At 45.6% G+C, this 19691-nt stretch overlaps 5 protein-coding genes across 5 annotated transcripts; 3 read left to right on the forward strand and 2 right to left on the reverse strand.

Moving 5' to 3' along the window:
- Positions 1-656: 656 nt before the first annotated feature.
- J4E83_006333 (uncharacterized protein) lies at positions 657-1935 on the forward strand (the record flags this gene model as incomplete). Its single annotated transcript, XM_049333247.1, has 2 exons — positions 657-661; positions 735-1935. 2 exons carry the CDS (start codon positions 657-659, stop codon positions 1933-1935), a joined length of 1206 nt encoding a protein of 401 aa, XP_049187937.1.
- A 347-nt stretch (positions 1936-2282) lies between these two features.
- Positions 2283-3292, reverse strand: J4E83_006334 (uncharacterized protein; the record flags this gene model as incomplete). Its single annotated transcript, XM_049333248.1, has 2 exons — positions 2283-3115; positions 3202-3292. 2 exons carry the CDS (start codon positions 3290-3292, stop codon positions 2283-2285), a joined length of 924 nt encoding a protein of 307 aa, XP_049187938.1.
- Positions 3293-4160: 868 nt separating this feature from the next.
- J4E83_006335 (uncharacterized protein) lies at positions 4161-5828 on the forward strand (the record flags this gene model as incomplete). Its single annotated transcript, XM_049333249.1, has 1 exon — positions 4161-5828. The coding sequence occupies one exon, from the start codon at positions 4161-4163 to the stop codon at positions 5826-5828; it is 1668 nt and encodes a 555-aa protein (XP_049187939.1).
- A 1501-nt stretch (positions 5829-7329) lies between these two features.
- J4E83_006336 (uncharacterized protein) lies at positions 7330-7833 on the forward strand (the record flags this gene model as incomplete). Its single annotated transcript, XM_049333250.1, has 2 exons — positions 7330-7338; positions 7372-7833. 2 exons carry the CDS (start codon positions 7330-7332, stop codon positions 7831-7833), a joined length of 471 nt encoding a protein of 156 aa, XP_049187940.1.
- A 1033-nt stretch (positions 7834-8866) lies between these two features.
- On the reverse strand, positions 8867-12620 carry J4E83_006337 (uncharacterized protein; the record flags this gene model as incomplete). Its single annotated transcript, XM_049333251.1, has 2 exons — positions 8867-9093; positions 9146-12620. The coding sequence occupies 2 exons, from the start codon at positions 12618-12620 to the stop codon at positions 8867-8869; spliced, it is 3702 nt and encodes a 1233-aa protein (XP_049187941.1).
- Between the last annotated feature and the right edge of the window lie 7071 nt (positions 12621-19691).

Raw genomic sequence — 19691 nt, forward strand, 5'->3', positions numbered from 1 at the left:
GGAACGCTTTGGTTGGGTGACGTTGAAATACAAAAGAGATATCAATGAAGGTCGAGCTGGAAAACGCATTCTTACAGCTCAGTCTTCGTCTAGTGTATGGAGAACTGCAAGATGGCGAGATTCTCCATTGCTTTCCTCCTACTCGGAACCCTACGCTGCTGTTTGGCATCACCTCACCAGCATTTCGCCCGAGGCACTACCGCTCTGATACCAAGCGCAACTTCAGCATCGCCGACTTCAACCCCACCTTCATCTCCGGCAACAGACCAAAGGCAGCACTCCAAGCATGTCAACGACTTCTATAGACTCTACGGCTGGCTCAAGCCTGGAGCGTCCGTATCAGACAGCGAGCTTCCGAGAGCCATACGAAAGATACAAAAGAAGCTCAAAGAGCCTGTCACTGGGACTTTCAGCGATAAGATGATGGAGATGATGAGCGGGCCGCGTTGTGGCACGGAACAACCGTACAATGCGACAGATGCAGAGGACGCCTCGGACGTTGAGCGACGATACGTACTCTGGGGCCCGAAGTGGGCGAAGACGACGTTGACATGGCGCTTCGACAGTTACACGAATGATCTGTCTACAGCGCGCCAGCAAAGCACGATCAGGTAAGTTAAGCTTTTACATCTCGGTTGTGTGGTATTTTGTAGGCTATGGTGTGGACCTTCTTCAGGTCAATCTCTACTATTTCGTCTTCCAGTCCAATAATCCTGGTTGCTAATGCTGCACAGTACCGCTTTTGCCCAATGGATGAACTACATACCCCTCAATATCGTACAAGCGGCCTCGAACGCTAGAGCTGACATCAACATCCGCTTTTCTCCCCTTGGTCGAGACGATACGCGTTACGGTTTTACGTCCATGGTCTCTGATGGCACCTCCATGTCGTCTGGCAACATCAATGTAACCTTCAATGACGATTACCAGTGGACAGATGACCGCCTTTTCGGGTATACAGCTGTTCATGAGATCGGTCACGCTCTCGGGATGAGCCACAGTGGCGTCGAGGCGGCCATCATGTTCGCCTACTACGATGGTAGCATACGCCCTATGCATCCGGACGACAAGATGGGTATACACAGCATCTACGGCTGGAAGAGCCCGACTTGGAGTCGTATCGATTCAGGCTCAGCAATCACAAATATGATACAAGTCACATCCAACACGGCTACCACTTCGGCCAATGACGGTCTCTATCAAATGCGTTCATCGGGGCAGATTCTTCGCTACTCAAATGGTGCATGGGTGGTTGTCGACAACAACAAGGACACTGCTCAGATCACCGGTGCAAATGGCAACCTCTACCAACGACACTACGATGGAGGTACCTTCCGCTGGACAGGCAGCGCATCGAACTGGCAAGCTCTGAGTAATACCGACTCAAACGTCATCGAGATCGTCGCAGCATCCGACCAACTGTACTCGCGGCGCAAAGATGGATGGGTAGCCCGGCTCTCTGGCAGTACATGGCTTAGTATCGAGCAACCTTCCGCCCCTGGCTCCAAACAGATAGCCGTCACCGACGACAAAACACTTTGGAACTTGCTCACGAACGGGTATCTTGTTCGTTCCCTGTGGCCCCATAACGCTGGTCAATGGGCCGTCGTTGACGACAACGCGAAGAACATCGCCATCGCAGTTGGCGGCAACGAATTCTACAAACTGCAGAGTGACGGCTTAGTAGTGTGGTTGAACACTGCTGGTCCTAGTTGGAAAACGATTGAGAAAGCTGGAAGTGTGGGTATATATGCTGTTGGGGGCTTGTTGTATAGTAGACACGGTGATGGGACTCTATGGAGATATACTGGCACTCCGGAAGTGTGGGAGATGATAGACAACAGGAGTGGAATGGCTGTTAGTGTTGTGGGTGATCGGGCGGGAGGGGTCTGGGGATTGTTGAGCGCTAGTGAGATTTGGACATTGGTATCGTGAGCTGTGTTGTATCAACCCATGGTCTTGCCTAGTACGTAGGCGTTTGCTACACGTTTCATTGATTAGAATCTAAAGTCTAGTTCCCAAAGTGTACACAGCCTTCTTAAACCAGGCCTTCTGCCGCTGTTTTAGTCTGCAAGTAATAGCAGCATGTTGCTAGCGTTAAGTATAGGGTACAATGTCTCTTCTCAACTTCGATAGAAGAGTAGGTAATAGCGGGATATGGTGCGTTGTCAACGCGAATGGACCATGGGCAAAGGGACACACTGGAATAATAAAGCGCTTACTATCTCTCGTATCCCGTCCACCTATTATCGTCCATGGGCTTCACCGCGGCTAATGAACGATCAGACAAATAGACCAGCCTCTACAGGCGCAAACTTGACCTGATCAGCCTGAATCTCCTCCAACAACCCATTGCCCGGATATTCATCCAGGTCCAAATCAACATACCCTCTCTCCGCCCATTTCCTCGCAGAAACAAAGAGCGACCGCCCGTTGACACTCGCATCACTCAGAATCCTCAACAAACACTGCCCCGCATCTTCCGTCGTGGCGAACTGCACCCCCGCCTTCTCCACGGCATCAAAATCGTCGTGCGACAGGATACCCGTGCGCACGTACCATGGCGAAATCATGTTGATGCGAGACCCGTAGTAGTACGCTGTCCGACGTAGCGAGTGCATGATGCCGCGCATCGCATACTTTGACGCGCTATACTGGGGCCCTCGCGGACAGTCTAGGTAAGCCGCTCCGGATCCGATAAGGATGAGACAGGTGTCTGTTTGGGATGGGGATGGGGAAGTGCCGTTTTGGGTCATGAAGTAGTGGGATGCGAGTTTGGTGGTGTAGAGGGCACCGTTGAGGTTTACGGAGATGATGTCGAGGTTGGGCTTTTGGGGGGGTTGGGAGGGACCTTCAAATTTGAAGACGTCGTCTGCGTGTATGATGCCGGCGTTGGCGACTACGTAGTCGATTTTGCCGGTGGGGGATAGGGAAGTGGCTTCGTTGAAGAGTCGGACTTGGTCGTCCCAGTTTGTTACGTCGCAGTGTATGAAGCGACAGTCTTTCAGTTCGGAGGCAAGCTGTTGTCCGCGGTGGACATCGCGGTCTCCAAAACACACCTTTACGCCTGCGTTGACCAGTGCTCGGACGTATGCTTCACCGAGACCACTACCGCCTGCCAAAGAGATTAGCTAGCTTTTCAACGAACGTACCAGTGATTACTGCAGCGACTATGGTGTTTGAAAGGAAGGTTGTGCATACCTCCAGTGACTACAGCAGTCTTTCCTGCTAGATGGCTGACATCGAAGTCAATCGTGCAATCGACAGGTCTCGTAGGGGTGGAGCCAGGCATGGTGATCAGCAGTTCGGAAGATATTGATGAGAGTGAAACAGTAAATAGATGATAGATCAATGGTCAACTGACATCCTTTTATAGCCCTGATTTCGTTTTTTGGCATTGAGCGGCGTACACACATTTCCCCCAGACGTAGTCAAATACCTACCTAGGTAGGTGGGAGCCATGGAGTTAAGGAGCGGGTATGTGCGCCCAGCTGACAGACACCGGAGCAAGTAGGTTCTAGCCGCTGCTTCATGTCCCAGCCTGGAGTTAGTAGAACATAAATTTGATTTCGCGTGCGAGGAGACCAAACCAGTGGTGTTGAGATGGTACTTGGGTGGCGGTAGGCAACGCGCTAATGCAGCCTGCTGACACGCTGGGCAAACACCGAATATGTGCAGGCCGAACGCCCTTCACGCCGTGTCGTCATAGTATTCGGGTTTCTCATGCTCATCCGCGCGACTAATGCAAGAGATATACGAAACTGACGGCTGAACGCGCCGAGTGTAGCATACCTACTGGAGCGCGTCCTAGACAGGGCCGAAGATGCCCGGTCCCCGCGTAGCTAGCGCCTCAGACTGTGACATGCCCAGGCGTGCGTTCCTGCTTGTCGTTCCTGGCCTTCCTCAACTTCAACTTTCTAGTATGGTGACTTGGTTCCACAAACCGATGTTCTGCTCAACATCTTCGGCATGGGTTTGCAAGATGCTGCCGTCTCCGTTGCCGAGGTCCAGCCCCACATCTCCCCACATCCCTGTGTCAACAGTCTGGGGTGCCACGCGGGGTGGCTGGCGAAGACGGGTATGTGATGACATGTAGTCTAGATACCGTTCTAGATCTTGAGCAGAGTTTTGGAATGCAACGCGTACGCGAAAAACAAACAATGTCGACCGAAGAGTGTACCTTGCACCATCCCACACTACAGCGGACCTTGCGTGGAACATCATCCGCGTCAACAACACAGTTTCGCAACCTAAAGTACGCATCGATACCGGCCCGATATAAGGATTCGATTCCAGACGATAGGCTTGAGGTTGGGGAGGACGGAGTTTTCGACGCTACACAATTTGGTCCATCATGTCCACAGTTACGTGGAGCTCAGGCATGGGACCTGACTTTAGTCGGAGATGCCGTCTTGCCTTGCAGCCCTGGTCAAGGCGATACAGAGAGAATGAATGAGTTCGACTGCCTGAACGTAATCGTCACGGTGCCCAAGGACATCCCGAGCGATGCAAAGAGTGGAAAACGAGGTCTTCCAGTGTTCGTATGGGTACATGGTGGTGGTCTCAGCATCGGAGCAAACAGTTGGCCACAGTATGATCTACTTCGATTTGTCCAGCGAGGTGTGGAAACCGGTAAACCCTTCATTGGTGTTTCAATGGCATACCGAGTCAACGTATTTGGTTTCCTGGCCAGCGATGAGATTGGTGCAGCCGGTAACATGGGTTATAAAGATCAGGTGCTAGCTTTCCGATGGGTCAAGAAGCATATTGCGGGTTTTGGAGGCGACCCGAACAACATCACCACTGCAGGCGAGTCGGCAGGAGCGATTTCGCTATCAACGCTCCTTTGCGCGAACGTTGGGGACGAGGGACTCTTTGAGCGTGTTGTCATTATGAGTGGTGAGGCATCTTTACGCAAATGGAGGAACAAATGGTGGCATCAGAAGATGTGCGAAGATCAGTCTACCTATTTGAAAATCGATAGCAACGATGTCGAGAGCAGGAGAAGGATCTTATTGGACACCGATGCGGAAGAGTTAGCTCAGAGATTACCTTTAGCACAGCATTTCGCCGCAACAGTCGATGGCCAATTCTTCACACAAGAAGTCACGATAGAGTCGATAATGGATGGGTCAAGCGCCGTACACAAGCCATCATGGTGCAAGGAGTTTGTAATAGGCGACACGGAGCACGATGCCCTCATTCTGAAAGGCCGACTCCTCGATCAGCCCAACAGTTTCGGGCGTCTTCTTAAAGCGTGCGAAACGCACCTTTCTCCACTCGAGACCCTCGGGCTCCTACAGGTCTATCGTCTCGATGGCAACGTATCAAAGGAAGCTCAGGGAGAGCGCTTGCTAGTACTCGCATCTGAACTCCGCTTCTATCTACCAGCGCTAGCAGCGTATCGGGGGTGGAAAGCTCTCTCACCAACAAGACCAGCCTCACGATACCACTTCCACGTCCCCAACCCGATAGATGGGTCTTTCAAGGGCCTCGCAGCCCACGAGCTCGATGTTGCGTATCTCTTGCAGAATTTCGACCCTTACTTCAGTGATGGCGATAGGAGGATAGCACGGGCTATGCAAGACCAGTTCATCCGATATATCCACGGCGAAGGGTGGGTTGAGGATGGCAAGATGCTAGTGTTTGACAAAGACGGTGCGACGGTGGTCGATGATAAAAGGTATGATGAGATGTATCGAAAGAGCAGAGGAAGTCTACTGGAGAAGATCGGCATGGAAAAATTGTGGCGTGTTGCCGAGATGTGGCAGGGTGTGCGACAGGAAGAAGAAGAGTACGCAAATTTCTCGGGCGACTCGAAGTTATGAGGGATGTGCATATCATCATCTCTAGCTACTTTGTGGGGTTTCTTATGACCTGTTCAATGCAAAGCCATCCTTTGGTTCGATCAATCATCAACCTTATTATTTGCGCCTGGGTTCTACTGAGCATCGATCGCCTTCGCCTTTTTCTCGAACATCGTCGTCGAGTTCACCACCGCGACTTCCATTCCTTGCCCAAAGATCTCGGTCACTACCTTCTTCACCCTCTCTGTGATCTCTTCCGTTACTTGGAAGTCTCTCGGGTAAGTAGACATCACGGTGATCCGCTGGACCGCAGGAAGTGGTGCGACAGTCGCAACCGATCCGGGGCTGAAGTGTCCAAAGCAACACGCCGAAATCACTATGCTTCGTATGGCGTTGTATTGGTCTTGCGAGAGCAACGTAGAAGGCTGTGAGGTGTTATACATGGAGCGGCAGAGGCCGATGAAATGATTGAGGCTGAAAAGCATGCCTGCGGACTCTGAGTGTGTTTGTCGGCAGGTCTGGCTGAGTGCGAAGAGACGTGCTTTGGGAACATGTTCCCCTTTCGACGTTCTGACTGTGATGCCTGTCCCTCGTGATGGCTTTAGGTCAATGTAATGATCGCAGAGGGTATACTCGTAGATAGCATTCCGTATTTCTCCAGGGAGACGAAGCAGTGGTGACTCGTGCTGGTTTTTTAGAGCTCTATGATGGTGAGGTCAGTCTGTGGTAACACTGGTGGGAAAAGTAACTTTGTATTGACCTACCTAGCATCCGCCGTTTTATGAGAGAGACGTTCCGCCAGAGCAAACTCTTTCCCGTTTCTGAGTTGCATTGTCAGTGTCAAGGTAGTGGAACGGTTGTGAGTGGAGGGCTGTGTGGAGAACTGTAGTCGGCAACTGCTCTTATGCAGGAAAGAATGAAGCCGTGACGTGGGCACATGGTTGCCTGGCTTTTACTTGCGAGTTTTAGCGGTGCAGCACGTGCGGGTACCAAAGTGGCACGCACGCGACACGCGCGTCCCGCTTCGTAAAAGCGGAAGCAGTGCCCAAGCTTTGACGCAATTGTATAAAATATATGGTAGTCTTAGTGCTCTTATATTGGCGATTATCTGGAAGACGACATTGTGAACTCTGGAGGTTATGAATGGCTCATCGGCGAGGTATCATCGTAGTGCCATGACTGTCTATGACCTAATCGAGACTCAGCAATTTGACCTATTCACTCAGATGGTGCATGGCAACGTGACCTTGCCTATTTAGGACTAGCCCTCCACCGTTTGTAAGTCACAACTCAACCCTCGAAATCTGCGCTGTTTCGCCCAGAAGATCCCACATCCGAGTCAAATCATCCCATGACTGTATCGCTACTCACTCCGTTGTCACCCACCACCAAGCACCACCCTTCATTCGCAATGTCAAGCCCAGAAGAAGTCCCCTTCTACTCAGCCGCGAATTGGCGGAGACGAACAAACATATACAACGTAAACACTCAATTCACAATCCACAACCCACAACCCACAGCCATGACGTCTGTTTCAACTGATCTAACCCCAAACCCCCAGCAGCCCACCCTCTTCGGCGACGGCCTCCCAACCAAGCGTCCCAAAGCCACCTCCCCACCCTGGGCACCGTGGGTCGATCCCGGCCGCGAAGTCCTCTCCGAGGCCGAATCCCGATGGTCGCTCTACCTGTATTACGAGTTCGACCGAAAGACACTGTTCTTCGAACAAGTGCCTGTTCCAGGCAACAGCGCCGTCGCACTAGACGCGTCGCAATGGCCATGGCCAGCGAAGTTCTTCGACGAGACGGCCAACCAGATCACTGAGCGGAACGCAAAGGAGTCTGCGTTTCTTCGTCTGCCGCGGGAGTTGAGGTGGACGATATATCAGTATGTCATCGCGGATAGTGATGGGACTGTTGGCAACATTACTAGTGCTGGAATCGTTTCACATGCGAGGGCAAGGTTTCCGTTGCTGCGAGTTTGTCGACAGGTGTACGCTGAGAGGGAGTTTATCCCCACGTCTTGAAGGCATGTCCAGTCTTATCAATCTGGAGTTGCCGCATACCGAGGTGGATTGGAGCTGGAAGTTTCGGTATACCTACGCGTGGCGGATACCGAGGTGGTCTATAAGGCTAGTAGTTGGCGCAGGATTGTAACGCGCTCCGAAGGTAGAGGTGGCCTGGGTCACTGCTGGTAAGACAAGGCAGTGAGAGCTCTTTTGAAACCTCTCAAGGAAGCGGAGCTGTTGTAGTGTTTCGTCGTCATCAGGTAGACTTGTTGTGTGTAGCTAGACATGAATGAACGAAGCTCAAGGGAAGGTGAACATGTCTAGAGTATGAGTATATTATAGCATCGGGATGCGTACATCCCCAGACGACTACAAGTTTTGTCCATATACACCGGTTTCTCGTCCCCTTCCCCATCAACCCAGTTCTCCTGGTGCGTGCACTAGCACACACCCACCGTCTTTCCTTCCGCCACTACCGCCGCCCTGATTACGATTTCAATCCCATTGAAGAAGTACACATTACAGCTCCGCATCTCTCCAACGCGCCCTTCACGCTCGCCAAGACATAAAGAAAAGAAAAGCGTTCGTTCGTGAACTCTTCCATGGAAGTATTCAAAGGAAACACCAATGCAAGAGGAAGTGTAGAAGAAAGGAAAAAGCAATGGAAATAATGGTGGGCTGCGCTAGCCGCGTGGTATCAAATCAATCCTGGTCCAACTTTAAATATATCAATCAGCCCACTAGGCTTTCGTCGTCGTCTTGATGAAATCGGAAATACGGAACATGGCCGGTAGCAAGTCCGCCATTGAATAGTCCTGGCTGTCGCCTGTCTCATTCGATTGTACAGTTTCTCCTAGTGGTGTCGAGGGGGCTACAGGGCCACCATCAGGGACTGGAGTCTCTCCATCATCAGTCGAGGGGGCTACAATTCGAATTTCAGGGACTGGTATCACCCTATCATCAGTCGTGACAGCTACAGGGCCACTGGATATGTCTTGTGGAGCAACGCTACCGCTATCGGCACTCAAAATCGCAGGGGTGGCAGAACCGCCTAGATTGCTGGGGCTCGAGGTCCCGAGAGGGTTCCGAACAGCTGCTCCGGCGGCAGACGTCCTACGTTGCCTAACCGATCAGGGTAAGACGTCGGGGCAGGGGAATAGCCCTGTTGCTTTTTGCGGAACCATTCGATAACGATACCGATAACGACGAGGAGGAAGGTGAGGACGAGAGCGATGGCGAGACCAATGAGAACAATGGCCCATAGCGCGAGATGCTTGTCTGAAAGCCGTTAGCATACAGACCGAGATTGAGAATGGTTTCTGTGACTTACTTGACTGTCTGAAGAAGGAGTTGGGGTTCTCTACAAACACAGATGACAGGCTTCCAGTTTGTGTCGAACCGTCTTGGCCCTTGGTAGCAAGGAGGAAAGGAGTGAGTGTAGTGCCGTTGAAGAGCGCGGCAGATGCTGTTTTACCCGCAAACGAAGTAATGTTGAGCTGGCCCATGAGAAGGAGATCTTGGTTGCGGTCGATGATATCGGATTCGCCATGATCTTCGGACAGAGAAAGGACCTGAATTCCACGAATTTCGGTCGAGCTACCGAACATGGCCCCATCAGCAGGCACCCACTTGGTACCGTCAAATCGCTGCAGGAACGCAGTGCCATCGCTTGCTGTACCAGCGGCCCAGAATTGGTCTCCGTTACGGTTAGCAATGGTCAGAGCAGTGACCGGACCAGGAAGGTCGTTGGCACCGGGAACGACTGCGAATTGTCTGCTTGATGAGTCGTAGGTCAGGATCTTGGTCTGGTTAGTGCCAGACGTGAGGTTGCCGGCAATGAGTAGACTGTTGTCGCCAACCCATGTGAGCGACGAAACATCACCGGAAAGGCCAGTGCCTGGCGCAGTCCATTGACTACGCTCGGTATTCCAGATGCACACTGCAGCACAGCTCAAGGCGCCAGCGGACTGGAACTGACCTGCGACGAAGATGTCCTTGGACTTCGGTCGTGGAGCGATGGCGTTGACTGTAACGTTCACACCCTGAAGCGGTGGCGGCTGAGCCTTGGTGAACGCGTTGCTGGCAAGGTCGTAGGCGACAACACCAGCAACACGATTGTTGTCGAGCTGTCCGCTGATCATGCCACCGGCATACAAGATATTGTCCAAGACAGCGACGGCCGCAAAGGTGGAATTGGCGTCCAGCTCGTCGTCAAAGCCGGTTACTTTGTCAGAGTCGTTACCGTCAATGATGAGGAGGTTGGTGATGTTGCGGTCCTCTGCGCCCTTGGTTGCGAAATGTCCAGCGAGGATCGTCTTGTTCATGCCGTTTTCCTTGTAGAATGTACCAGTACGGACTCCAGTGGTGTTGAGGTTTTGTCCTTGAACGATGGCTCGCTTACGAGAAGGGGTCTGCTGCTGCTGTTGCGCTTGGATCTTGATGGGGAAAGCACTGAGTGACAGTTCATCTCCACTTTCGAGCTCAGCAGTACCGCTCGCGAGAAGAGCACCAGATGATACAGATCCACCATACCAGCGTTCACCTCCGGGCACATCAGCGAAAGTCATCAGTCTGCCGGACATAGCTAGAGAGTAGAAGTCCAGGTTGTGCAGCCAGTTGCCACGAGATGGCACCCAGACTGCAAAGTCATTAACGCTCGTGCTGGGGTTGTTACCAAAGGCGTTGACCCGGCTGAAGAATCCGCTGACAGCGAGCACGTCTTCGGGAGTATTGGCGGTGATGTTGAGCGAGAACGGTACCAAGTACAGGACGACACCATCTACACCGGCACCAAGGGGTTGCCACTGGTTGTTGTTCAAGGTAGCCACTCCGCCAAGGCCTGCTACGTTGTTCTCCGCCGTGTTGGTGAAGTTACCACCGACGTACAGCGTACTAGCGTTGTGGAACATAGTCATGACCTGGTTGTTGAGTCCTTTGCCGGGAAGTGCGCTGGGTTCTTCCGCTCCCTGTCGAACTTCGAAGATGTTGTTGCGGTCGTCGCTGCTGTTGAAGGATCCGCCGACATACAGTGTGTTGTCACCTGTTGTGACAGTGGTAACGAAAGCCTTCTCCCTAGGAATGAGGCTGGCTCCGGCGGCAGTGATGACCGACTTGGTAAAGTCGTCCGCGTCTACGGTCTGACCAGGCTTGTACTCGAAGAGACCGTTCAAGTTACCTGACGTAGCCTTCAGAAGCGTGAAGCGCACCCTCTGTGCAACGACAGTCAAGGGGCCAGGGCCTTGTCCGCTTGCAGGTCGAAGGATTACTTGTGGACGGGAGCCATCGGTGACATCGATGAAGCCGTTGTAAACCTCGTCGTACTTGTCAAAGTTGTTGGTCTGCCAAAGCTCAACGCTGTTGGGCTCGCCGCCCAACTGTGCTGTGACGTTGACCCGACCGCGGGTGCCGCAAGTACCATCGCCCTGGCATCCAGGCGTGTAGATGGTGACAGAGTAGTTGCCAGACTGTTTGATGTCGGGCAGGAAGGTGACGCTGGTCGACTCGGTGTCGATGGGTGTACCCTGCAGAGATGTGGTGAGATACCTGGAGGAGCTGTCGTGCGACGGAGAGACCTGCCAAGAGCCGGTAGAGGTTGCTTCTGACCCTGACGTGGTTGAACCACAGTTCTTGGGCTCGTTGAAGTCGTTGACTGCATATGAGTACATGGCGTCCTGGAACAGCTGGATACCGTTAAGACCACCACCCTGACCGTACCATTCCGAGACGTCGATCCTGAAAGCGTTCATACCAACGACGTTGACGAAGGAGAAGTCCTGCGCAGTGGTATTGCCCTCGGGCAGGGGGCATGTAGCGTCGCAAAATTTCTGTTGTCCGCTCTGGGGATCGGTGAAGGTCAGGTTCAAGATACCGCCGTCTGGAAGTGCAGTGAAGCGGAAAGTCTTGCTACCACGGCCCTCAAAGTCCGTGTTGTAGAGCTTCATGCTTGTTGGCTCGAAACCGAAGCCAAAGTCGGCCTTCCAGAATCCGGGCGATCGATCGGCGAGCAGCCATGTCGAGCCGGCGCCTTGCGTGGAAAAGTCGGCTTTGCATGCGATGTTCTTGGGGTCTGAGAGACCATTCTGGCCGGAGCTTGTCTGGGCGGATATGTCTGCGGTAGCGATGGGGATGACCTGCGTGTTGTTTTCGCTCGACACAATCGACGCATTGCCTCCTCCGAGACCGTTGAACTCTCCTCCAAAAATTATGTTGTCGTTGGACCGGATGATGGAGTGGATGGGGCCATTGAAGCCATTGAACGATAGGTCTTCCCAGCCGTTCTTCCATACTAGAGCGTTGGACGAGTTCGCACCTTCTAGACTTCCTCCCACGTAGACCTGACCGCCATCTCTATCACAGTAGAGCGCGTTGACCGATCCAGTAAGTCCTTCGAGTGGAGTGACATTACCATTGTTGGGGTCGAGCAGCGCGATGCCTCCAGGTGTGCGAAGATCGCCAACACTAGTAAAGTTGCCTGCGAACACGACTCGTTCCGCGCCATTGACCTGGAGCGCGCACATGGCCTTGATGTCGGCATCTGTGGTGTTGATCGTCGCAAAGACGCCGTTGGGGTAGCGTGCAAGGAGAGCTCCTCCAGTAGCGGGAGTATTTTGATTTTGGCCTTCATACTGGTAAAGCGATATCGAATCGAAATCTCCAGCGAAGGCTATCCGGCCTAAATCGTCGAGGTTGAGGTTGGGATTTGGGACGGGTTTGAAATTATAGGCCGCGGCTTGCGAAGCCACGAGCAGCGAAAGGGTGAGCTTGCCGGCCGCCGTGCGCAGAAGGGCAGCGAATGACTCCTTCATGGCAGCGGTGGGTAGCGAGGTCGATGGGAAGAATAGTGTTGGGGGTGCGAGTGTCGGAGGCAACTGTTATGAAGAAGGGATGGCCACGTTAGGCATGGGAGCGGGTGTCGGTGGGCGGGGAGGCAGGTGCGGTTTGCTCAGGGTCGTCGCGATCGCTGGATCCGGTAGGCTGGTTCCAGTGAAGCTGTCAATTAGCCTCACAAGGGCGCGCAATGGTCTCCGGAATCGATTATGGACGGCAGGAACGAGGAGGGCGAGAGTCGGTCGCTCTTGCGATGCAGGCGTTCGCGGATGAGGAAGTGCCGGAGGAGCGTTGCTTGGCGCACGGTGAATGTGACGGTGATGGTACGGGGGGGTGTATTAGGTGCAGGTTGCTGCTGTGGTGCTGTCTTTGCTGGTTGGTTTCCTGAAACGAATGACTGAGGTGAGGGTTGCGCGTGCTTGAAGGTGTCTGGGAGCCGGCTTCCCGTGTGGCACTGCTTTTTGGGAGAGTTGTCAGAAGAGCCGTCAATCGCGTCGAAGGGAAGGGGCGCCCGGGGCTGGAGCTTGTGCGCTGATGAGAGGCTGCCAAGTGCTGGCGTGATTGGCAGGCCGTGTGCGCTAGTGGGTCCTAAGATTGAGCCTGCAGTAGCGTGCATGTGCGAACCGCGACGATTGAATATCGATTCGGTGCGACAAACACGTTCAAATTCAAGCTTGCAGGGTGTTCGCCGTCGCATTCACGAGAGTGTCCTGGACGACCGTGGTCGTTGTTGGGAGCCAAAGCAAAGAAACGCGTCACTCGCTGCGCCGTTGTCATCTGACCTGCCCCTTTATCCCAGCAGACGCACCGCACAACGCCCGCTATATAGCCGCTGCAGGGCGGTGCAACTAACAACTTGACGACGCACTCTCCCGTCATCGTGGCTGGGGTAGCACCATGTTCTTGCCCGCTACCCAAATCCTTAATCACCTTTGTGCGACCATGGTCGCGTATGTCTTTCACTGTTCTCAACAACAGCGTTGTTCACTAATGTTGCTCTTCGGCGCCGTTTCTTCTTTACATCCGAGACTGCTAGGCGTTTGGCATTGATGCCTGAGGTGGCCAGACCTCGACCTCCAACAGCTTGAATACAACGGCATTTGTAATTCCTGCTGCGTCACTCTTACTACCGTCATGTTATACTCTGGCACTTGACTCGCCACTTGCGTCAAACTCAGTTGATAAGATAGGTGGACGGCATAATCGCGATGAGTTGTTCTGGTGATGACGCACGTCTGCCATCCAGACCCTTGCCCGTGCATACAGTCCATCTGACCAAGGGCGCGCCAAGACATAGCATGCGCTAACGCAAACAGGTAATTTTTAAAACATAGTATACTAGCGTTATGCTACCTAAGAGAATTAGCGCACTTAGTAATAAAATTTTTAATTTAAATAATTTTTAGATTTATTCTAAATTAATTTAGACTAGATTGCACCTATATTATAATATAGAGCCTTCTTTACCTATATTTAACGCTAAGCCTAAATTTCTTAACCTTAACGTATTAGACCTAGATATCTATAAGAGATTTAACTTATATTTATCTAGCTCTAGTAAGAGTAATAATAGTAGTATTAAAGACTAGGTTAAGGTATGTAGTTAAATTAATTCTAGAATAATTCTAGACTTATTTAAACTAGGGCATAGTTTAACTTACTTCTAAAAATAGTAGCGCGCCTCTTTTAGAGGCTAGAGTTATTAAGTATACTATATATCTACTCTAATACTTTAGTACAGACTTTAGAGGCTATACCTATATTATTTAAGTTTTAAAAGTAAATAGGCAATATTCTTTAGTTAAGAGAGTATTGCAAGATACTAAAAGTGTAAGTAGCCTACGCAGACTGTTTCTAGATTAATTTAGAACTAATCTAGTATAAGTAGTTTTAATACTATAGAGCTAGTAAAGTAGAGAAGAAGAAGACTTTTAGCCTCTTCTTAAATTTAACTACTTTAAAATAGGTTTTTAAGTGCTCTAGTGTTAAGATATACAAACATATTTAGAATTAATTACAGAATTTTATCTACTTATAAGTAGATAAAGGCCTATATAAGATACTTAGGTAGATAAAAACGTCTATAAACTAAATTAAGTAGAATAAAGAGAGAAGAAAGGCTAGAAGCTGCTTTAATAGGCTTTAGCGTTAGTTTAGAGATAGTATTTATACTAATAGAAAGAGTTTCTATAGTTTAGAGTTGTTTTAGGTAGAATTAATAGTATATATAGTTAAACTATTTCTAGAACAATCTCTAACTAATTCTAGTAAGTAATAGAGCCTGCCTCTTAGTTTATTACTTATAGTAATTGCGCTCTAGGTAATATAGAGCACTATATCTAGAGAGTACTACTAAGAATTAATATTGCCTACCTATAAGCTCTTCTAGATAGTAGAGTAGAGAGCTCTTATAAGAACTATAATATAGTTAAGCTCTAAATCTTGCGCTTAAAAGACTGTAGTAAGTTCTTAAAGAATATTTCTAGATTAATTCTAAACTATTTTAGGTACTAACTATACCTAGAGTTAAGGCAAACTTGTTCTATAAGACTGTAATATAGTAATTAATATTATTATCTCTTTGTATTTTAAGCGGGTTCTATACTTTATAGTAGTTTTAACTAGTATACACTAGTATATACTCTCTCTACCTTAGTAGCTAGACATAGAATTAGTTAAGAATATAGTTTATATATTCTAATTAATATTAATGCTAAACACTATAAGATATAAGCTATTTTATAGATATTAATTCTAAATTGTTTCTAAACTATTCTAGCTACCTTTTTATAGTCTAACTAGTTTGCCTTTTACTTAAGGCAGCGTAGAGTTTTATTAATTAAGAAACTTTATACTACTTAGGTAAATAAAAACTACCTTGTAAGAATAGCTACTATCTAAAGGTTAATTATATTTTCTTTAGGCGCTAGCCTAGAGGGGGTTCTTTTTAAGAGAAGAGTAAACTATTCTAACTCTACTACTATAAGCGCTATCTAAAATGTTTTCTAAACGTTTCTAAATTAATCTACATAGGTATATATCTACTAAATCTTACTAGCTAGTAGAAGCTATGTTATTATCTAAGTGTAGAATAAGTAAGCTAAACTACTTATAAAATAAGAGACCTTCTAGGTAGATATGTCTTTTAAGCGCTACTATAATAGTTAGAGAGAAATTCTTTTTACTACTATGCTAAAGAGCTATAAAAAGAGTATACGAATTGCTTCTAAATTAATCTACAACTAATCTACGTAGTTATTATATTTAGGCGCCTTACTACTAATGCTAAGTCTTCTAAGATATACTAAAAAGTATTTACTACTTTCTTCTAGACTGTTAAGAAGCGTTTAGGTTAGCTAGTATAATAGTAGCATCTTTACGCACGTAGTTTCTATAGTATTACTATTAATATAGACACTAAGTAGATAGCTAGTAAGTTAAATTAATTTATAATTAATCTATGCTTATTTTAGCTTAGAATTTAGAAAGTACCTTACTAGCCTTAACTAGCTTAATAGAGACTAGAAGTACTACTTTAGCTACTATGTAAGATTCTGTATTATTTACTTTCTTTACACTATTAATAAGGCTTGTTCTAGTATACTATATATTAAAGATTTCTTGTAGAGTAGAATAAAGGCGCTACTTACTATAGTAAGCTAGGCTAAGTATTTTAAGTTGTGTAATCTACTTATTAGTAAGTAGTCTAAATTAATTCTAGAACGTTTCTAAACTATTCTAAGAAAATGCTCTAATACCTATAGCTAAAGAATAGGTAAAAAACAAGAAGAACTCTATTATTACTGTAGAATTAAATATACACTGTAGTAGTATGTCTAGAGCTACTTAGAATATGCTAGAATTCTATATAAATGCTATAGAATAAGCATATATAAAGAGCTATTACACTAGCCTAAGATATAAGCTTCTAGTTAGTATTAGACTATATATTAAATTAGTTCTAAATTGTTTTATAACTAATTTTACACAGCGCTATATAGATAGATCTATAGAATATATAGAAATATAAGATCTATAAAAAGTATAGTGTTAGGCATAAATTAAGGTAAAATTTAAGCCTAAGTAGCTACTTTTATAATAACACAAGGCAAGAAAAGAGTAAGTGTTTAGTTATCTATGTATAGATTAATTCTAAACTATTTAGAGCGCAAGAAATAAGAGAAAGAGAATAAAGAGAAAGATAATATTCTTAAATTACTTAAATTACCTAGGCTATTAAGACAGCGACCTTACTAGCGCCTAAGCTTCTAGCTAGTAGCGCAGCGCTTGCGTACATAGATATTCTAGTTATTATCTTTAGCTTTATTCTTTCTTAGAGCTAATTTATCGCTAGCTCTATAAGTATAACTATTTCTAGATTAATTTAGAACTAATCTGCGCAGAGAACGCTCTAACTTAGATATAGACTTAGAAGAAGAGAAGCGTAAGCTTAAAAGAGAGCGTAAAAGAGTAAAACTTTAATAAGAAAGAAAGTTGCTTTAAATCTAAACTAAGAAGGCTAAGTTAGAGCTCTAAGAAAGAGAGCTATAGGTTCGCCTCTAGCGTAAATTAATCTAGAACTAGTTAAGAAGAAACTAGACTAGTCTTAGAATAGTTAGTATAATTAAAAAGTTTTTAGCGCTAGATAAAATCTACTAAAACCTACTTTACTCTCTAATTCTATCTTTTCTACATTAAATATAGCAAGCAGAGTTCTTTCTAATAAGGTTTATCTTTATCTAACTAATTCTAAATTAATTACTAACTATTTTAGCCTGCGTATACCTAATATACTGCTCTTACTATACTTCTATATAGCTCTACAGAGTTTAACCTTAAGAACTCTAAGAGAAGATATATTATCTTCTATAGAGAACTCTTCTATTACGCAAAGTATAATAAAAGCTTCTTAAGTCTTTATAGTGTAAGTCTAATAGTTGCCTAGAACTCTTTGTAGATTAATTCTAAACTAATTCTAGCAGCGCTATAAGAGAAGATTAAACCTTATTAAATATATTTATAAAACCTACCTCTAGTACTCTATTACGCTAAATTCTGCTAGCGTAATACCTCTACAAACGCACTACGCTACCTATTACTTCTTTTAAGAGGTAATAAAGCGCTATAACAACTCTAGAGTAGTAGAAGAGAATACTATTACTAAGAAGTAGATTTAAAATAAACTTTAAAATTGTTCTCTAATTAATCTAGAGCTAATTTAACCTACTACCTAACTAGCTACTTTCTCTGCTAAACTCTTATTAGAGGTGCTACGCTTTACATCTTTAAACAAGCAAAAAAAATAGAAAAAGAGTAAAATTAATTTCTAATTAGTTTACTACCTACTACTTAAAAATAATAAGCCTTTACTATATAAATTCTACTAAAGCAGAAGATTTAAATGTAAGCCTCTTTTTGCTGTTTAAACTTTAATTAATATATATTTTACTTACTAAAATATAGCTTGTTGCCTTTATTAATAGTATTATAATACTTCTACTTTTTAAAACTTATAGAGAATATAATTAAAGTTATAGTTTTATTAAATTTATTTTGTACATCTATTTATTCTTAAATTATTTCTTAATTATTCTATAAACAATTCTACTATAGTTTTAATTCTTATTACTATTAGACTTAGAAGAAGTAGCTAGGCTCTTAGGCTTAGAGGTCTCTCTAGAAAGGTTACAAAAGAACTACTAAGAAGTATATGTAGCAAACTTATTATAGAAGAAAGTATAGTCTAAATTTTATTAGAATTAATTAAGAAACGTTTAAGAAATAATTTAAATAAAGCTTACTCTCTAGGTTTTTAGCGTTAAGACCTTCTACGTTACACTCTTAGTAAGAGAGGTTAAATTTATTATCTAGGTTAAGAAAATAGTTCTAGATATAATCTATTATAAGGTTGTAATTAAGCTATATTAGTTAGAAACGATCTAGAAACGTTTAAGAAATAATTTACCTAAGTTTAATCTTTATTAAGCTAAATAGTATTCTAAGAAGAGCTATTATTCTCTTTCTTTTCTTTCTCTTAGCTAGAGATAGCGCTCTTATCTTCTTCTTTCTACTCTTCTTCTTCTTTCTTATCTTCTTCTTCTTCTTTTTCTTTATTTAAATTATTTAAGAATTAATCTAAATTCTCTTTAGCGATAGAGAGAGAAGAGTTAGTAATTGCGTTATAGTTAGCTATAATCTAAGTATAGAAAACTAAGCAGAATTAATTTAGAAATAATTAAAAAATAATTTAAACTTACCTAATTTAAGCTAAATTAGCTAGTTAGAGGGTATACTAACCTGCCTAGCTATAGCTATAATTAATCTATAGGCAGTAAGTAGGTAGTTTTTAAAGAAGGCGCGGCTAGTAAACTTTCTCTAAAAGAATAGTTAGAATTATTTAGAAAATAATTAAGAAACAATTTATACACTATAAAGGCTACTACTAATATTAATTATGTAGTATAGCTAACCTATATAGATAATAGGCTAACCTTACGTATTTATAGTAAAGGCTAGGCAACTAAATAGTAGTTAGTTAAGCTGCAGAAATTGCTTAAACGCGGGCTAAAATTTATTAGAATTAATTAACAAATAATTCTAGAACGTTTTATACATTGCTGCGAAGTATACCTATAACTTAGTAGGCTATAATTTAGCGTAGTAGGTAGCGTAAGATTTAGTAGCTTAGTTAGTAGTGTAGGTAGTGTAGTAGAGTAGTGTTGTTGTTGTTTTAAAAGAATTGTTCTAGAAATAATTCTTAACTAATCTACTAAGGCACTAACCTAGCGCGCGCATAGGCTGCGCACAGACGCTCTAGTACTCTAGCGCTCTAGCGCTCTAGCACTCTAGCCTTCTAGCACTCTAGCAAACTCTAGAGCTAACTAATCTCTAGATTTTTTAAAGTTAATATATACTAATATTCTACTAGCTATTCTATCTATTAAGGTTCTACTAAATATACTTATTATATTTTATTAAATTAGTATATAATAATATCTAGAGTTATTTTAACTAATATACTATTAAGTATTAGTCTAAGTTAGATATAT

This window comes from Alternaria metachromatica (genome assembly GCF_023757995.1).
Source record: "Alternaria metachromatica strain BMP 0045 chromosome Unknown scaffold_13, whole genome shotgun sequence".
Classification (NCBI taxonomy): Eukaryota; Fungi; Ascomycota; class Dothideomycetes; order Pleosporales; family Pleosporaceae; genus Alternaria; species Alternaria metachromatica.